An 18,900-nucleotide genomic window follows, 5' to 3' on the forward strand; every position below is an offset into this window, starting at 1 on the left:
AGCAAACAAAAAACATTCGTAGTAATTTGAGCATCTTACTAATCATAGACAATTGGTATTCATACCAAGACAAATATGAATAAATACATAAAATTAAGGAAAAAAACCCATAAAATTTATACTATGAATGTAAAAGTTTTTCATATGAAAATAAACCATCGTTATATTGCATGAAATCGTCTATTGAAAAATATTCATTTGATATGAACTTAAAACCACTTTATTTGCCAGGAAGAACGGCGCAGACCAAAAACTCGTATTACTGAAGGACTGTCCTTAACAACGAAAATGCATTTCTAAGTCCTTTATATTCAATTTTCCTGCACATTAAATTAAAATTGATGTCGCTTTTAAAAATATCATCGACGTAAGAACCATACTTTTATTTTTAACAACATATAATCTTATTTACACGAATGAACTTGAAAAAACTAAAAAAAAAAGTCTAATATTTAAAAAAAAATCTTCAACTCAAAGTTCAACCATCAGCGGATGATTCCAAAAGGCCAATTGGGCTAAATTTTCGTTAGATTTTTGAAATTTATACAGATTGTTTCATATGGTTTTAGCGACAGTTCTATTAGATATATTATTGTTTCTGAAGCGTTAGACATTACCTATATGTCTTGCTGGTGGTGGTAGGGTTGATGCCATCAATGCCACAGAGTTGCTCTTCCCTTTGCCGTTAGATGCATACAAAACGAGAACAAAAGCTGTGTTTGGCGGCAGGCCATGAACTTTGAAAGAAGGGCCATCGTCTGTTGTAAGATTCGCTACTAAATGCTCAACAACTGAATTATACAACTCCAAATGAAACGTCTGCACAAGCCCACCATCGTACCCTGGTTCACATTCCACCACCAAAGAATGAGCTGATTGATTGGTCACTGCACAATCCCTTGGTGATTCAGGAGCACCTAAAAGAGACAGTAAAAATAAAATTTAGTATGTTGTTTTCATAAAATATCAACTGTGCTATGGTATTGTGCGATTTATTAGGCACATAATAAAGATTCGTAATATTGCCGCTGGTAATTAAGGCTGTTATAGCTACGAGCTGAATTTCTTCGACAACGTTCAACAGTGACAAAGTGTGAGTTTAATGTCTGTGGCGACTTGCAGCGATAAAGTAAATCCGAAAGATTGCCATGCGTCATATCAGTCGAAATATACTATCAATGATCTTGTAATAGTTGTTTTATGGACAATAACGCACAATGTCAATCAGCAAAAACCTAGACCTTTCTTATACGTCCCTGACTTTAACCAAACACACCTACACACACACAAAAAAAAGAGAAAATTAAAATAAGTACATTTCCCCCATAAATGTCGACTCTGCAACCACGGCAGATGATTTATTATGCAAATAGTAAACTTTGATTTAAGATCGCGAATATACTGTATTTGTTTTATGTGATTTGCATATTAGGTTTAACTACAACTTGATGCTTGTGTGTAATCTATAAATCAGTATCTCCTATGGTTTAACTGTGGACTCTTGCTCAGGCTTGTAACTGTTTATGTTGTGCTTTTAATAAGCATTCATAAAATACAACAGTATTCATAATGTTATACTGACAGATAAAACTCTTTTAACAACTAGCTGGCTATGTCTTTTAGAAAGTTGCCAGTAGTGCTAAAGAGTGAGCTTAACGTACGTGATGATAATTTAAGTGCGGCACATTCCTAATGCATCACATATCATCAAAAGATGATATTGCTGATGTAGAGTAATTTTTCTCTTCTTGTTAGGTCCGCAATGTCAATTAACAAAACTAACGCTTTTACACACAGACACACACACATTATATATATATATATATATATATATATATATATATATATATATATATATATATATATATATATATATATATATATATACCGCATTTGTTGTTGATTGATCCATCAAGTTTTCAAAAGCAATAATTTACATTGTAAAGGAATGAACATGATAATTGGTGGTAAAGTATGCATAATTACAAGAGTGAGTACATGATTTTGATTAAAAAAACCTACTGGGAAAAAAATCGAAATGACATTTAATATTGTCAGGAATTGTCCCAAGGTTTGCGTAGATTTTTTTTAAACCATTTCTTCTAGAATGTTTCAACTACACAAGAAAAAAAATAACAAAATATAAAACACGAAATTTAAAAATAAAAATAATAAAGTTCTCTTTTTCCGAACCTAACGTGTCATTTTATACTGTTATAAACGATAAAGATAGTCAAATAACCATTCCACTTCCACCTCAAAAGAATTCAATTTATGACTTTCCGTCAATCTACGGTGACTCCAGATCACCGCATAGAATAGAGCTTGTGGGTACTGCTGCAAAAATATATACATAACATAACGATATTACAATGTTTGTATGTACGCTATTGAGGCGAAATGAAAATAGAATCGGCCTTTTGCGTGGAACTTTATGCCTACCACAGAAGCAATTACCATCCCTGGAGATCTATTTTCGCAAGAAAAAACGCCAAGTCGAGCGAAGCAGAGCACGCCGAAAGTACCGCGTCTGATGGTGCTGGATATTTATACCATTTCTATTCAATGGTTCCCGTGAAATAGCATTGATGTGATGTCGTGATACGGGTTATTATTCTTATTTCTTACTTTTGAGTTCATGCCAGAAATATTCTCGCCATTTCACATTGTGGATCGGGGCTCGCCTTAAATAAAGAAGTAAACAATTTGAAGCAGAAATGTTTTTGCTTTTATTACTATGAGGGATATAGTTATGCTTCAAGGACTTTTTATAACTTTGAGACGGATTTTTTTTTTTTTTTAAGCCGCTATCAGTATTCTTGAAGCCAATTTTTTAAAATTATTTTTATTAAGTAAAGCGATGCGAAAGCAAATGTTTTAATAACAAATGAACAAACATTTCATTCTGAAGAAAGAAATTATATTTTTGGAGAGTACATGTAGTCCATGAGTTTTTACTTTTGTTTTTTTTTTTTATCAGAAGCATTTTATTAATTCAAGTGTAGAAATACAAGAGAAACAAGTTATAAAATTAAATTATTAATTCAACTGTGACATACTCCTGTCATTTTTCAATTTTCCAGGGGCAAAGGGTATGAATCCAATGCACTTTAGGGGAAAAATTATTTAAAATGCAAGGGAAAATACATAACTACATCATGTTTTGAAAGTGCAGAGGAGGTATATTGTCAACCGCCCCCCCCCCCCGCCCCCAAATTGCCCAAAATTGCTTGGTGAGAGCATGTAATAAAAATAAAAACTAAGAGCACCAAACTTGTAAATTAAGTGAGGACATTCTTGTTCAATGATTTGCAACTAATTTTCACATTTTAAGTATATTTATCTAAATATCAAAATCGTTTGCAGCTCCTACCTTTAGTGGTAAAATAAAAAGCCTTAAATTTACATAACAAATAAATCAACCTTAATTAAATGTTATTCTACACATAAATGTATTTAAAGTTTTAAAAATATGCTTTTTTTCTCTACTAAGCAAAGCAAAAACTAAATTCTCGTTTTAAATCTGTTTCAACATGAAGCGCTTGACGAATAACTTTAGTGTATAAGTTTTGCTGATAGTATTGGAATTACTTTTACACTACTGTCACTTAGTAACAATAAGTTTACTTTTTTAGGAAAAGTAAAGAAATTCAATTCTATTGCTATTGTCCCTCTGGTCACAGTCGCTATTCTCCTGGTTTCAGTCGTAATACATGAAATACACCGCCAGCTCAGTCGCTCCAGCCGAGGACTGCAGTTTTGTGCTTATTAGCACTCATCAGCCCGACACAGGAAGTGACTGAGCCAACATTAATGTTGAGTTGTACTTTCAGTTTAATGGCTCAAATACCTCAAAGACTGATGTAGCAGCGAGCAAAACGTGTAGTGTGATGCTTTTCCTGCAAGATCGAAATAAATAGCAATTCAAATAGCACCGTGAAACACGTTCTGCCATCGTCTCTCCGTTGGAAAAATATGAGGCCTTAAAGTCTGCTGAAATTTTAAGGAGGGTTGCCGATTTGAAAAGTTTCGGTGACACATAGAAGAGATCTTTACACGGTTTGCAGATGGATGTCCTGCAAAAAAAGACAGTGAAGTTGCGCCGTACCTCACCTTATCGTCAAGTCTGTAAGATGATGACTTTTCTGAACATTTTGGTTTGCTTTTAGTACGAATATCTCGATGACGGTGTTGCGAGGACAAATGATATTCACGTTAAAAAAAATTTCAATAAGCGCTTTTGATTCCTACCTTTTATTTTTTTCATTAATGCACTACTCGTGTTGTTTCATGGCCAGTAAGCCATCCTTTAAGACAATTTATTCATTTGTAGGTGACCGCTCTACTTATGAATGGTAAATTAATAGAAACAGAAAAAGAAAAGGACTATCATATTTATCGATAAAAATCATGTAACGCGTCTTAGTAACCAACGAACCTATTCTTACTCCCAATCATCGACTGCAACTCGTGGATCAACGCAGAGCAAAAATTGACACAGACTAACACTTACCTTAAGAATGTTGAAATTTTCCTTTCGAAAAATATTTTAAGCAATTGATTTGCTTTTAAGAAAGTCCAAGCGTGCATTATTCAATTTTAGGCAATTCCGTTTCTGAGTTGCGGATTATAATAAATGTAAAAAATATTTGTTATAAATTCACAGAAACAATCCCAACGAACCCAAAACATCAAACCAGGAGCGAATATACAAGGGAAATGTTCTGGGAGCCATACCTTCCTCCCCCCCCCCCTTCGTAAACTATCCACATTATTATTATTCCATTAATTAACGAATAAAATGTAAAAGAATGTTTTTAAAAACAAACATTTGAAACACTGTTTTCTTTCATTGCTCATGAAATTAATTAACAATGTTTAATTAATTAATTAGCAACTTTTTTATCAACAATAAGGTACCTTTTTCCTGACTGATTTGGTATCTTATAATATTTCCACCTAAGTAGTTTTAGACATTTTTCGTACAAAAAGCCATATATTTCCCATCATGAACCCTTCCCCTCTCCCAAAATGGTAGTCTGTATCCTCCCCTGCAATCAAACTTTTAGAATTATTCATCAATGGCTTAATTAGAAGTAATGCAAGGCTTAAAAATTAACTGCGTGGTTTTCCTTGAAACGTTAAATATCATGATTAATTAGCGATAGCTTATATTCATGCTGTAATTTAATTGACTTTATTTTTCAAAAGTCTTATGTTTCACTAAATGAAAAATCTTTGAATTATATATCCTTTAATCTTTTGTAGATAAAAATTTTATTTTCCATGTGCATAAAACCATTCTTCTTGATTACATGTTTAACTAAATACAAATTTTAACTACAAATATAATATCGTTGGAAAAACACTAACGAATATTATATCAGTAATTTGAAAAATGTTTAATTGTTTTCAGAACATTTATACTTGTTTGATTCTGAAAAATAAATAAATATGTCGCGAATAAATGTGCACAGTATAATGAGTTGTTATGTCGCTGAATGAGTTTTCTTACATATATTTTATATATAAATATTTTTTAAAAAATACATACTCATATATTCTTTCTACTTCTTAAAATAAACCATGTCAATATGTTTTGCAAACAGAACTAATTGTTCTACATAAATAGCAATTTTTCTCATCATAGAATGCAGTTTTTAAAGGTGGAAAGAAGTGGGTAAAACCATTTTTCCAGACATTTAAGGCTACATAAAACTGATGAATTCTTTTTACTTTTACCCGACTGCTCGTGCGCGACGCAAAAGGAGAGTAATGTATTTATTAGTCTATGTGTGTATGTTTGTTCCTGTGTTGCATTGTAGGGGCTAAACGCTTTTTCCAATTTTGGTAATTTTTACGTCAATCGATTTGTCTTAACCTTGGGAGTGTCCCTAAACCCATGACAGCAGTTGAAATTGACCATATCAACAACCAGTTGCGTTTTTGTCAGTTCGGGTCGCACGCTACCTGCGTGTGCCACAGCATGCAAAAAATGCATGTAGCTTTCACTGCCTGAATTTTTTCTTTACTAAGTCTACTAATTGAAGCCTCAGTGGCCGAGTAATCTAAGCGATTGTTTCTCACACTTGAGGCGGAGGGTTCAACTGACACCCTCGCTCCGAATGTACTTTCCCTTGCTTCTGAAGTAAATTCTTTCATGTGTTGTTTATATGTATTTTGTACTGTAATAAAATATATATCATGCTTAAGAGGGGCAAGACACTCAGATTGTAGTCCTCGTCAAAAAAAAACCCGTGCGGGTATGAAAGAAAGTCTATTAATTCGATTTTTATCTACATGTTGCATTTGTTTTTGTTGGTATTCAGGGAACTGAGTTTCGCCGCCGACTCATCGGTTGTTATTTTTTTAGTTGGTATTTTGTTAGCTGTTGAATTTCCCCTAGCTTTTAATTTCCTTTTCTCGTTTTTTTATTTTTGGCACCTATTTTTTTTTCTTTGTAGACTTTTTTTTTCTTTTTTGCACCTTTTTCCTTCCTTTTTTCACCTTATTTTTCACCTTTTCCCCCTCTAAGGTTGGTACCCCCCCCTCGAGGGACCCAGTCCGCCTCTGTTTCTAGCTCGCGTCATCATGAGTTATACAGGTTGTTTATATAGCTGTGTTGCGGCTGACTTAGGTTCGCGCATTTTTTCTAAAAGTCAAGCACATGTAGCTTTAAGCTGAGTTAGGTCCCTAGAGGGACTAATTATCAGTAATTTAGACCAGCGCAAGTTACTTAATAAAGCTAATGATACAAACTCTCTCAATGAAATGACAACATTGCGAAATGTACCGTCGTATAATCATAATAACTAAGTTAATGAAAATTAACTAAAAAGTGTAAAATAAAAAAAATATTGAATAAAAAAAAAAAAAAAAAAACCCGGCTGCGTAACTACCAAAAAAACTAAAAGTAAAAATGTGTAAGCCCAGTAGTTTAGAATGTTATTAAGTACTACTGAATAACTACACCATTGAAATAGTCATATATAATCGTACACAGGTAAGACAAATCATAAATTCAAAAGCATAACAGAATTGTCTTATCTGTATACGGTTATAAAATTATTTCAATGTTGTAGTTATTCAATATAACTTAATAACAATTTAAACTACATGGCTTACACATTTTTCTTTTTAGTTTTTTGGTTTTAACGCAGTGGGTTCTTTGTTCTTATTTAATTAATTTTTTCACGTAACAATAGTGACACGAACAAGTTTATTAAAACAAAACACATAGCGTTGGGAAGACTAAAACCTGATGAATTACTTTTAATTCTAACTATCTAATTCTACTGCATCGTTATTCCTACAAATAGATTTTAAAACCAAGTAAAACTAAAGAAGTAATGACAGTCCCTATACACTACCTTCAAATGAAAAAAAAAAACGTAAAATATTTTTTTTTTTTTTTTAATTATTTAAATTTTCACATCTTAAATTCAAATTATGTTTTCGAAAATCACGAGTTGCGATAGGACCCATTTCGTTTGGTTTATTGGTTCTACAAATGGCTCCTGTTCTCCGCAATCGCTTTTATGTATACTTATGTAATTCACATAATTATGTTTAGACAAAAAAAAAAAAAAAATCCTGCACACAGCAAACCTCCGCTAAAATATCCCTCCTCCTGGGTATTGATATGTGTTCGTGGGTCATGAATGTTTGTATCTCGGAGGCAGAAAACAGTGGTCTCATTCCCAGAGGCATAAAAAAAAATTTTTTTCTCTGCTACAGACCATGTTAAAACTTGGTGATTGTGTGTGTGGCTGATTGGCTACCACTGGAAAACGTCACCCATCTCCTGTTTAGCTTGTTTTGCAACCCCTATTTATTGCTAAATTTCGAAACAAGATAGACATAAACTTGATTTAAGGGGAGGAGGAGAGTAAAAACGTTAATCTAGAACTTCCGAGGAACGAAATTTGTTCAATAGGTAAGATGTGAGGAAAAATTTGGCCTACAACTTAGCGTTGGTTGTCCAACCAGGAATCTCAAAATTATTACTAAAGAAAAGGTCCTGAGCAGAGTAAAAGCTGTTTATATGCTTCCCAGAAAGAAGGGGACAGTGGTGCTCGTAGAGACCCATGTCAAAAATCAAAGGAACATCAACTGTGTTCAAGTGAGAGTACATGTAATGAGCAATTCATGATTCCTTTAACGTATCATACATCGTCAAGAAAAGCTGCATGACTCAAAAAAAAAAAAAAAAAAAAAAGTAATGGAGATAATCAAGGTTTTACGTATTAGTAGTTTTAAATAATTTAGTCTCAAATTTTACAATATGTGCCAAAAATTATGATATGATGTGCAGTGTTTAGTTTCTGGTGTCCGTATTAATAATACATATTAAAGTAAAAACTTTTTCTTCTAACTTATGAAAGTTTAAAACTATGTGTCATTATTGGTTATATCGTTTATAAAAACCAATTTCCAACACTGTAGGCTAATTTTGTGCAAGAAAGGACATTAAATTTAGATAATTTAATAATAGGTATTACCTTTTTTTTTCTTCAAAACTTTGAGTTGTGGACCGAAGTGCGATTTAAAAAAAAAAGTAATTTGAGTTTTAATTGCATAGCCTAGTATGCATTGATGAAAAGACCAAAATAGTCTGAAACTACTTGTATTTGTTTGTTTTAAGAAAATAAATCTACCACAGTAAACTTACAAAGCACATTGTGCTCATTTGTAACATTTCTCCGCATAACTTTCGATTCCAAAGACAAAAAATTAAGACATTACATAAATGAATACATTTGTACATAAACTAGACAAAGAATTTATTTGAATCATTTCCACCTTTTTTAGTAGTTCCATCATTTCTTTTAATTAAATGGTCCCAAACAAAAGCCTCTTGGCAAGTACTTCACGCATGAGGATGTACTAAATTAGTTATACCACAGAATCTAAATAACAACGTCATTATGAAATTAAAGTGTCATTGTAGGTTCAAAAATGATATCTACAATTCTCATATGCGCAATTTTATTTTCTTCTAAATTATGATTTCATTTTGATGGCCACCATTAGAGTAACCCCACAGTATTTGCCAAGCAGCGGCATGAATTATTTATAACGTGTCTCATAAACTAATGACAAAATTTACGCAGCCGTGTTCAGTCTGCAGTGCATAGCGATGCGTCGATTTTTATTCGTGACAAGATTAATATCTTCCCAAAAGGCAAATTTAGAGATTTCCTTCCCTCAACTGCTTAAAATGAGTCACAAAGACTCCTATGAATCAGGAAAAATTGGATGATATTAATTTTGTTTCAGAAAAATGGCCCATAAAATGCAAATTTAGCAGAAAAACTGTTGCGTTAGTTTTTTTGCTGTAAAATATTATCACCTCTTAATTTTGTGTCCGCATATATATTTAGAACAAGTTGTAAAGGTTTGCTAAATGATTACTTGGGAAAGAAAAGGAAGTGCATGGAAGAGAAGGGGAAATGGAATCTCTTTTTTTTTTTCATTATCTATTTATTCATTTACTTTTTTGACACCTTTCAGGATATTTTTGTTTGTCAGTCACCTTTTGGAGGCTATAAGAACAAAGTCGCATACATGCTTGGACAAACAAACTGGAGCCATTGTAAGAAAGTTTGGCACAAGTACAATACTTCCACAAACAGCTTGTTTTGTCAAAATTATCTCAATCAGAATAAAGTTTGCGTGCGCCGATACTCTAGTGTAGATATAGTCTGACTCCAAAACTTTGACTTCCATTCAGCTACGAGTTAAACGAGTTTATTTGTTAAAATACAGGAAATGAAATCCATGTTGTGTAAAGATAACGATAAATTGAAGAGATTCCAAATGGATATATATATATACGCTTTCAGTTGTAGTAACATAAGTGATCTAGCCCACGGTCAAGCATCAAGAAGTTAACGGAATATTTAGTTACAATGGTTACATTCACTTATTGTAAAGGAAGAAAAACGCAAGAAATAATGTAACTCATCCTTTTAACAATCAGTTTATGCAGTTGATATTAGAGCCCGATACATTCCGAATCCCAAAATGGTTGCTACGAAAGAGGTCACGAGAAATAATGCTCATTTACATTATAGTACCTACAGTTTGTGCAAGTCAAAGATGGCAACGTACATATTGGTGTCATTAGATTTTCTATAGCCCTTACAATGCTGCCAGGATAGGGTTTTTAAATTATAGGGTCTGGTGGGGTAAAAAGTGGTCATAAAATCGTAGGTTTTCAACTTAGGTGGATAATAAATACAATAAATTCTTTAAACACTTCAAATTATTTGTTGTTATTTTACATTGCATTATTAAAGAACACGGTACATTGAAATTTAGGATAAAAAACTATTGATTTAAGTAGTTTTATAACACTTTCATTTCCCTATATATTTATGCCCACTTTACCCCCATGGGGTGGGGAAAAGTGGTCATAGCATGGGGTAAAGCGGTCGTAGTTAAAAATCGATGCAAAACAGTTACCAATATCCCTAATATTGGTATATTTTGATTATTTTTATAGTTATAAGTATATGCGGGTATACACGAGTATATACGTGTCGAGCTACGTTCATATGTGAGTAGACACATGTATACCACATGTATCAGATACATGCATGTACGTGCCTACTCTAGTATATATGTATAAACACGAGTATATAACCATGCATACGGAATTATCTACAGGAGTATATACATGCATACTTGAGTACATACTGGAGCAGCGGACGGATATACGTATATATAAGTGTACATACATACATATACGGGTATACACGAGTTAGTTCGTGGATACATCCACTGCGTGTTTGTACTAGTCTACTCACACACACATATATATATATATATATAAAAGCAGGAATATATACGTATGTTTACGTGTAAACACTATTATATACCTGTATAAATATATATACGTACATTTACGTGTATACAGCTGTACATGCATGTATACACGAGCATATCTGGTAATATACATGTATGCTTACAGAGTGAATCCAAGCTCTTGAAAAAAAAATGTAAGGTGTGTAAGAGGGGAGGATAAGAAGCAAAGAATCGTAAGGAACGTATGATTACTAACGCTCTACAGGCATACAAAGCCAGAAACTGATGCAAAACAGGTCACAAATTTGTTACACAAAGATAATTTTACCTAACATTTTAGTTTTTAAGAAATAGTATATAAGTGCTCGTATATATACGAGTATAAGCGGGTATATACGCGTATAGTCGAATGCAAATCTGTATACTTGCAGATACCCATAGACGTGTTTGTTGATGCATTTATATGAATACGTATATATACGTGCCTACACGAGTATATACGTATACATACGTATATACTCGTATATTTAACCCAATTTACTGCAAAAACAATACATACTAAGTAAGTAAAATTAATATTTAATTTATATTTGCCTCATATTTAAAGATTAAGTGACTTTAGAAGAACAATATTCGTCAAGCCTAATATTATGACCAATTTACCCCATCTTACTTAAATTGTTCTAAAAAATTATCCAAAATACATTCAACTAACGGCTAATCTGCAAGAGTTCTTGAGACATGTAGGAAGCTTCCAGTGCAGTCAATCTGTTCATAATTCTAGTAGATAAAATTTCCCAAGGAAGTTAAAAAAGGTATTTAGATTTTTAAATTTTTCATATTCCACAAAATATTTTTTTTTAAAACCAAATAACTTTTTACCAGTTGCAAATTTTTTTATTCAAAATGCAGTTTCTGTCTCACCTTAAAATAAAATTTTCGCTTTCATTTGAACATTTATTTCCAAACTATAGCCCTTTATTACACGTATGACTACTTTACCCCATTGACCACTTTCCCCCACCAGACCCTAGGGATTTGGAGTTTGATTACTAAATATTATTGGATTTTTTTCTTTTTGGAAAAAGTAAAAGCTACTTTTTATAAAAGAATATTTTTTTATCTACGCAACGTTCTATAGGGGAAGTAGCAGAGACAAAGTCTGTCGAAGCCTCTTCAAAAAGGATAGCTGTTCGTTGAAACTGCTTGTATGTTAAGGATTATGCAATTGTTTGTGGCGAGAAAACTAGAACTAGTATTTTGCACTTTTAGGTGCTAACGAGTCACAACGAAAGTACATTAGTTAAAAGTAACCCTTTTACTCAATCCATAACGAAAACCAATATGTAACTTAATTTATTGTACTAAAGTTATAAATGTGACTGCATTCGTCGCATTTATTTATTTAAATATTTGTATATTAATTAAGGAACTATGAGACAAAAATAAAGCTAATTTTATCATTTATAGATACCCCTGATGTTAAGAGAGGGGGGATATTTTTTTTTTGTGACGCCCGTTCGCTGCAATAAGAATTGCTTTCCTCTTGTTATGCTATTTGCGCAATTTTTTTTCTTATTGCAGTTAAAAAAACAAAAATCCTCATATATTGATGCCAATGATCGAGTTACGCTCCTGACGTAATTAACAATGGAATTCGCATCTCATCATGATAATTTGATAATATGTGTAAGTAATGTTTAATACGCAGGAAAATGCTTTATTGCTACATGGCTGAACTGGATCCGGTAACGTAACAGTTTTACTAGTAAGACTGTGTCATTTCAGGGGAATAAAGAAACGAAAAAGTGGTCATCAGTGAAAGCTACCTACTGGAGTTTAGGGTTAATCCACTGGAGTTAGGGTTAAAATATCAACTTTCAAAATATCACCTAACAGGCAATTGCTTCGCTCAAATGTAGAAGCAATTATCATCCGTTATATCTTGACAGGCGATTTTCTAGTAAATAAAAAATAAATTCAATCCGAAAAATAAACATGTTATTTTGTGTGTCATTTTTCAGTTATTTTATTGTCAATTGTAAGTTGCAGTGAAACTCTCAATTTCTGAAAACTGTGTTATAATGATGTTTGCACAATTAATCACAGCACCGCACTAGCATATAGGAAAACTATGTAGTGAATACAGTGAAACCTGTCTACAACAATACTGTCTATAATAACAAACCCGTGCTAGCAAAAACGTCAGCATAAATAATCAAACTGTGTAAAACGATAACCTGCCTACAACATTATTTTTTTAGGTCCCAACAGTATCGGTGTAGACAGGTTTTACTGTAGTCTTTTAATAGTAATGTGTGAAATATGTATTGGGGCATAGGCTTAATCACAAGTCACACTATTGTAGATAGCAGATATTACACGTATTTAGTAGAGTTTGAAAAATTGACACAGCTATGCATTTGCATTGACACAAATGCAATTTCCTATAAGATAAGCTGTAGCCATGATCATCAGTCATCCACTAGGTTAAAGTTTCTACAACGTTGGTCTCTTTATTAATGATCCAGACGAACCTTTTTCGCATGGTCAGTTGTGCTTAGCAATGTCGAGAGAGCGAATTTTCGAGTGGCATCAGATGTCAGAGAAGCAGTTTTAAAAATTATCGTTTTCAAACATGCTATTCATTAGTTGAAATTAAGCAATTTAAACATTTTATTTGCAATTATATTTTATACGTTTTACTCGTTATTTCATTTCGTTAAAATTAAATAGTTTAAATTAAAGTTTGTTTTCGTATTCCTGTTAGATTTTAAGAAAAATTTATGGTACACGTTTTCGTAATTTGTATGGAAGTGCTAAACGTAAAATTTTTTGGGAAGCACTTTTTTGTGTTCAGAATTTGTTAAGCGCGAAGTTTTATAGTTCCAAATGCAACCCTAATAGGGATGAATTTGCCATCCATATTCTTTCTTTCATTATTCAAGATTAGACTAAACTAGTTTTTGACTGAAAATAATACGGTAAACAAATAATAATATTAATAATAATAATAAAACTGCAGTAAGAACATTAATCTAATTTTTTATTTATTTATAGAAATATTTTTGTCAGATCCTTTTGCTTATGTCGTTTATTATGCGCAGGTGAAATTAGTTTCAACATTCAAGACTACTTTAATGTCAAGAAACGTTACACGAGTAAAAGCTCTCAAGAAAAAAATAATTAAAGAAAATAAAGAAAAAAAACGAAATTTAGCTTTTTATTGAAATACTATCAAAACTTGTGCTATCAGCTAAAAAGTTATTGATGTTAAAAATTAGTAAATAAATAAAAAAAAACAGTAGGAAATACTAACACACTCTAATATGAACGAAACTGCAGTTTCTAGATGGGCAGTCTGGTGCATTGCCTTAGATAATAGTTTAAAAAATTGAATTTTCCTATTTATACTTACAAATAGTTCTTCAGCTTCTTTCATCCATAATTAACGGGAGACTTTAATTTACAACAGTCAAATTACTTTGAATGATTAGAGGCGTTTTCTCAGTAAGTTCTTTGACGAAAAAAACATTAATTGTACTGTTACTAAAATGGACAACAAAAATAATAAATTGGGTAAAAATTCAATATTTTTAAATACAAATTAACACGAGATAATAATGATGGATTTTGTTTTTCCTGATAGTTCATCCAAATAATTTGGTTTATTCATTACCTTGTCTATGAGAAATATTTATTCAAGAACATCACGGTCAATTCAATTGCTGGAAATATTATCGTGCTTCTTTCATGAAATAACCTCTGAACTAAAAAAACACTTTTCATTGCGGTACTCGCAAAGATAGACACATTAACTAATACGTATTTTTTTTTAACAATAAACTTTAAAAAACTAAAGTAATAGTTAAATTGCAACAGTGTTTTTTCATACTTCCGTCAGATCATTTGGTTTATTTTGGCTCATTATTGACAGAAAACATTAGTTTACAACAGTCGTATTCATTTTAACGAAAAGGAGCATTATTCCAGTAAGATTTATTTAAAAAAAAAACCTTAAGACATGTTTTTTAATGAAATACATGCACAAGAGAGAAGAACTAGCTAATAAAACATTTTTTTCCTATTTAAAAATGAGTTAAAAATAAAAATTATAGCAGAGAAATAATTATTTAAATCTCAAATATACTTTTTTATCCTATCACCAATTTCTATTTTCTTCTTTTCACCCATTATGAGCAGGAAAAAATTGGTTTATAACCCTCAATTTTACTTCCAGGGCAAAGAATATTATCTTAAATTTCGAAAATATAGTATTTATTTTAATTTAAATACATGCAAAAAAACAAACAACTAACCTAATTATTCATTCGAACTTAAAATTTAATTTTGAAAAAATAATAATAAAAATGCACTGAAATAATTTTCAATCTCGAATATTATTTTTTTATGTTTCCGTATTTTTTTTTTACTCTTTTTGCATCATGCATAAAACGGACGACTTACCTAATTATTCATTTGAACTAAAAAATTATTTAAAAAAATAAATAAATAAAAAAGCACTGAAATAATTTTCCATCTCAAATACTTTTCTCTATGTTTCCGTCAATTCCTTTAACTTATTTTGCCCATTATAGGCTAGAAATATTAGTTCCACAACCGTCAAGTTAACTTCAATGGCTAGGAACATTACCCCAGTAAATTCTCTTACGAGAGCTGGGCCTCAGAACTCCGTTCCAGTTCTCCGGGGAATTGTTCCAGAGTTTCCCTAAGTATTCTATTGGAAGGGAAATTCTAGAGCATTCCTGAGTGACGGTAAATGTGTTAAGGAGGGAGTAGTTATTGGCGTATGGAATAACTTTGTGCGATGTCGTAACTTTCCTGGAAACTAGATAAACGTTAGCGTGGAATGACAAGGTTGAGGATATCTTAACAGAAATCCATGCATTAATGGCAGAGAAGTCAACAAAAACAAAGTAAAAAATAAAAGAAGTGACGCTTTTCAAGCGGAAAAATGGCGGCGGGAATTCAAGAAAGAATAAATAATAAAATATATTGCGAATAAATGCAGCTGGATCATGGTTGTGTAACATAGCGATGTTGGTATGTATTATTATTATTGTTATTATTATATATTATATTATTTTGAAAACATTAAAATTTGAAGATTAGCGTAATAGTATTATTTTTTCTTACAAAGTAATTTATTTTTGTGGGAAACATTAATGAATTCGATTTTATTATAAGTTTCGAAATTTGTTTGTTGATACACATTTTTATTGATTACGTTTTAGTTACCATTTAACTTTATTTTTGATAACTAGACTGAGGTATACTGCCTTGTGCAGGTAAACGGCAGTATCTGCAGAAATCAATTTTCGAGACATTTGAAGAAATGTGTGGTGGATTCAATACTAACAATAGGAAAATGCTGGAATTAGACGTTTTTTTCGCGGGTTTTTTTCAGCGGAAACCGAATAAGCGAGCTTGTACAGTAAAGATAACGTACAATAGATGACAAAAATCCAAAAAAATTAAAAATGAAAAAAATGCAGTTACTGCCCTTTACCTGCACCCGGCAGTATATTAGCATCAAACAAATACATAAACATATGCAAATATATATACATCAGCACTAGGTTTTTTTTCAACTATCAGTAGTTAGATGATTCTAACTAAGAAGTTAACTAGAAAATCTTTACTATGCAGCTCCTTCGGATCTACACATGTTTGAAAATAAATGCTTCTTTTCACTTTCTTATCTAGTGTCGACAGTTCAGTTGTTGATAAGCTACAAATTCCAAAAAGTGTTTGTATTCAAAATACTTGTAGCATCGTTGCTATAATATGTCCGAAAGTCGAAAGATAAGCCAAAATTGCTTTTTATGAAATTCATTAAGTAACAATTTTTACGCACTAACTTTGTCTTGCATAACTAGACTCAAGTACATTAGAGTGAACCAAATATCACATTTATCATCACTATTGATTGTTGAGTATGGTGTTTAGTATAGTTGTTATTTATAACTCACAGAAAAATAAACGATCGTAATTGGTAGTTTTGCAGTGATAATTTTTGCATATTGCAAGAATTATGTTAAAGAATAGTTTCTAGAAATATTTTATTTTGATGAAATATCATTTCTAAGGACCCATGGCGCATTAGATTCTCCAAATTGTAACTTGAAAGAAATAGTTATCAGACAAAACTCACATTTAATCAATCCTAATAGAAGTTACAGTTTGACTTTCAAAAAGAAAAAAATTATAGTTTTAAGTAGAGCATTCTCAAAATGCTGGGCCTAAATTAATGCTTGAAGCCTTGTTTCCAAAATGTGTGATAAAGATAGGAAGAAAATGATTTTCCGAAATGAAGCAATGTTCTTTTTTTATAAATTTTATTTTTTTGGAACTGCAGTTTAATAGATTTCTCTTAAACACATTTAAATAAATAAGAGAGCTACACCAAAACACTTATCATCCGTATTAAAAGTTTCCATTTAACCTTCCACAGCAAGGGCGCCCATATAGGGGGGCAAGAGGGGACTTAAGCCCCCCCCCCCTTAGAAATAAGAACTTCCTTGCTTTTAGTACTTTTTCCTTTGCAAATATGCAAAAACATTTATTTTCGAGCCTATTAATGAATAAGTTACTAAAAATGTCAAATTTTAATAACTCTAATTTATACTGCAATCGGTTTCTATGGGGGAAAAATCCTGCTAAACCATGATGAAAATATCTGAGCCCCCCCCCTTAAAAGTTTGCATATGGGCGCCCGTGTTCCACAGCCTACACTGAGATAGTTATATAATTGAGTTGCATCATTTATTTTTCACAGAATACACGTGTAATCAATTGCTCAATGAGTGTGGTCATTTCTTGCAATATTATGGGTATCCTTTAAAACAGTAGTGAAAATTCGTTTTAAAGCATTGAAACTTGTTTTGGTTAAAGTGAATTCCTCAGGATTATATTTAAAACAGTAAATTAGTATGAACCAGGCCTCACATTTAATTACTCGTAAATTAAAGCTTCCGTTTAAATTTCGATGACTTGAGCATACTGTCCAACCACGGATTGCATGGAATTTTCAAACGTCCAGATAAGACGAATCTATGTGAATAAGGGGGGAAAGTAAAAATTTGATGCGCGTATTCCGCTCATTTGAATGAAACTCTGCTTTTGCAAAAGCTGAAATCGGTAAAAAATCAGATTTGTCCATTTCCGGCTGTAAAACGGATGTTTGTCTTTCCATACAATCCGTGGTCAGACAGTAGATATTTATGCTAGTCGAGTACATTGTTAAGTTGTCGGAGCAGTCACGTGCATTTTAATGCTCAGCAACTAAAGCCTTGCTGCTATAACGTATGTCTGATTCAAAAAATCAAATTAATTTTCTGACCTTAACCATCGTCATTTCGCTCAAACTACATTTCTTAGAAAATAGTTTACTAGATTTTCGAAATTATATTTTAAAGAGTAAATTAGCGTCAACCAAACCTCACATTTAATCATCCCTAATGAAAGTTCCCGTTTGAACTTCGATAACATAAATTGAAATGGTCAGGTCAAAGTCTGAACAAATTGCTCATTACAAGTCCTAATCACCACTAATGAGGTATTTTGTTTCGAAAAGAATACGACAGGAGCTTTCTCATTTCGATTTGGGCGTGGCCGAAAGCAGGTCTCGAGTGATCTAATGATACAATTTAACTCTACTCTAAAAGAACATTCTTCGATCGGTTTCCGTGGAGAGAAAAGGACGAGTTAAGTATTGGATCTTAGAAAGTTTGAAACTTATTCATTAAACAATTACTCAATTTTTCAAATTGCCGTCGTAAAAAATAACTGTTTCTTTTTTTTTTTTTGAAATCGTACTTTCTTCTAAAGCTAATAATTACAAATCATGCAAATCACATTAAAGCATTCCCTTCCCTCGTATGATATTTATTTAGTTATTAACAGGTTCATCTAAGGCAATGTATGTTCTTTACTTTAAAATTAAGGTCAGATATTGTTTCATCGCATTAGTTTTCAAATTATGGGACGAATTATTTTCACTGTTAGAGAAATAACGGGTTTAACATAAAGCAAAATGTTACAGCTCTTATTTTTCTCTAGGGTTTGATT

At 31.9% G+C, this 18,900-nt stretch overlaps 1 protein-coding gene across 1 annotated transcript in view; it reads right to left on the reverse strand.

Moving 5' to 3' along the window:
- Positions 1–18,900, reverse strand: part of LOC129225963 (nephrin-like) — a 293,822-nt gene that overhangs the window by 9,560 nt on the left and 265,362 nt on the right. Inside the window, exon 8 of the mRNA XM_054860528.1 lies at positions 618–917. Coding sequence (XP_054716503.1) covers positions 618–917 — 300 coding nt within the window. The remainder of the gene's footprint in view (positions 1–617; positions 918–18,900) is intronic.

Source organism: Uloborus diversus, chromosome 7, assembly GCF_026930045.1.
Source record: "Uloborus diversus isolate 005 chromosome 7, Udiv.v.3.1, whole genome shotgun sequence".
NCBI classification, from domain to species: domain Eukaryota; kingdom Metazoa; phylum Arthropoda; class Arachnida; order Araneae; family Uloboridae; genus Uloborus; species Uloborus diversus.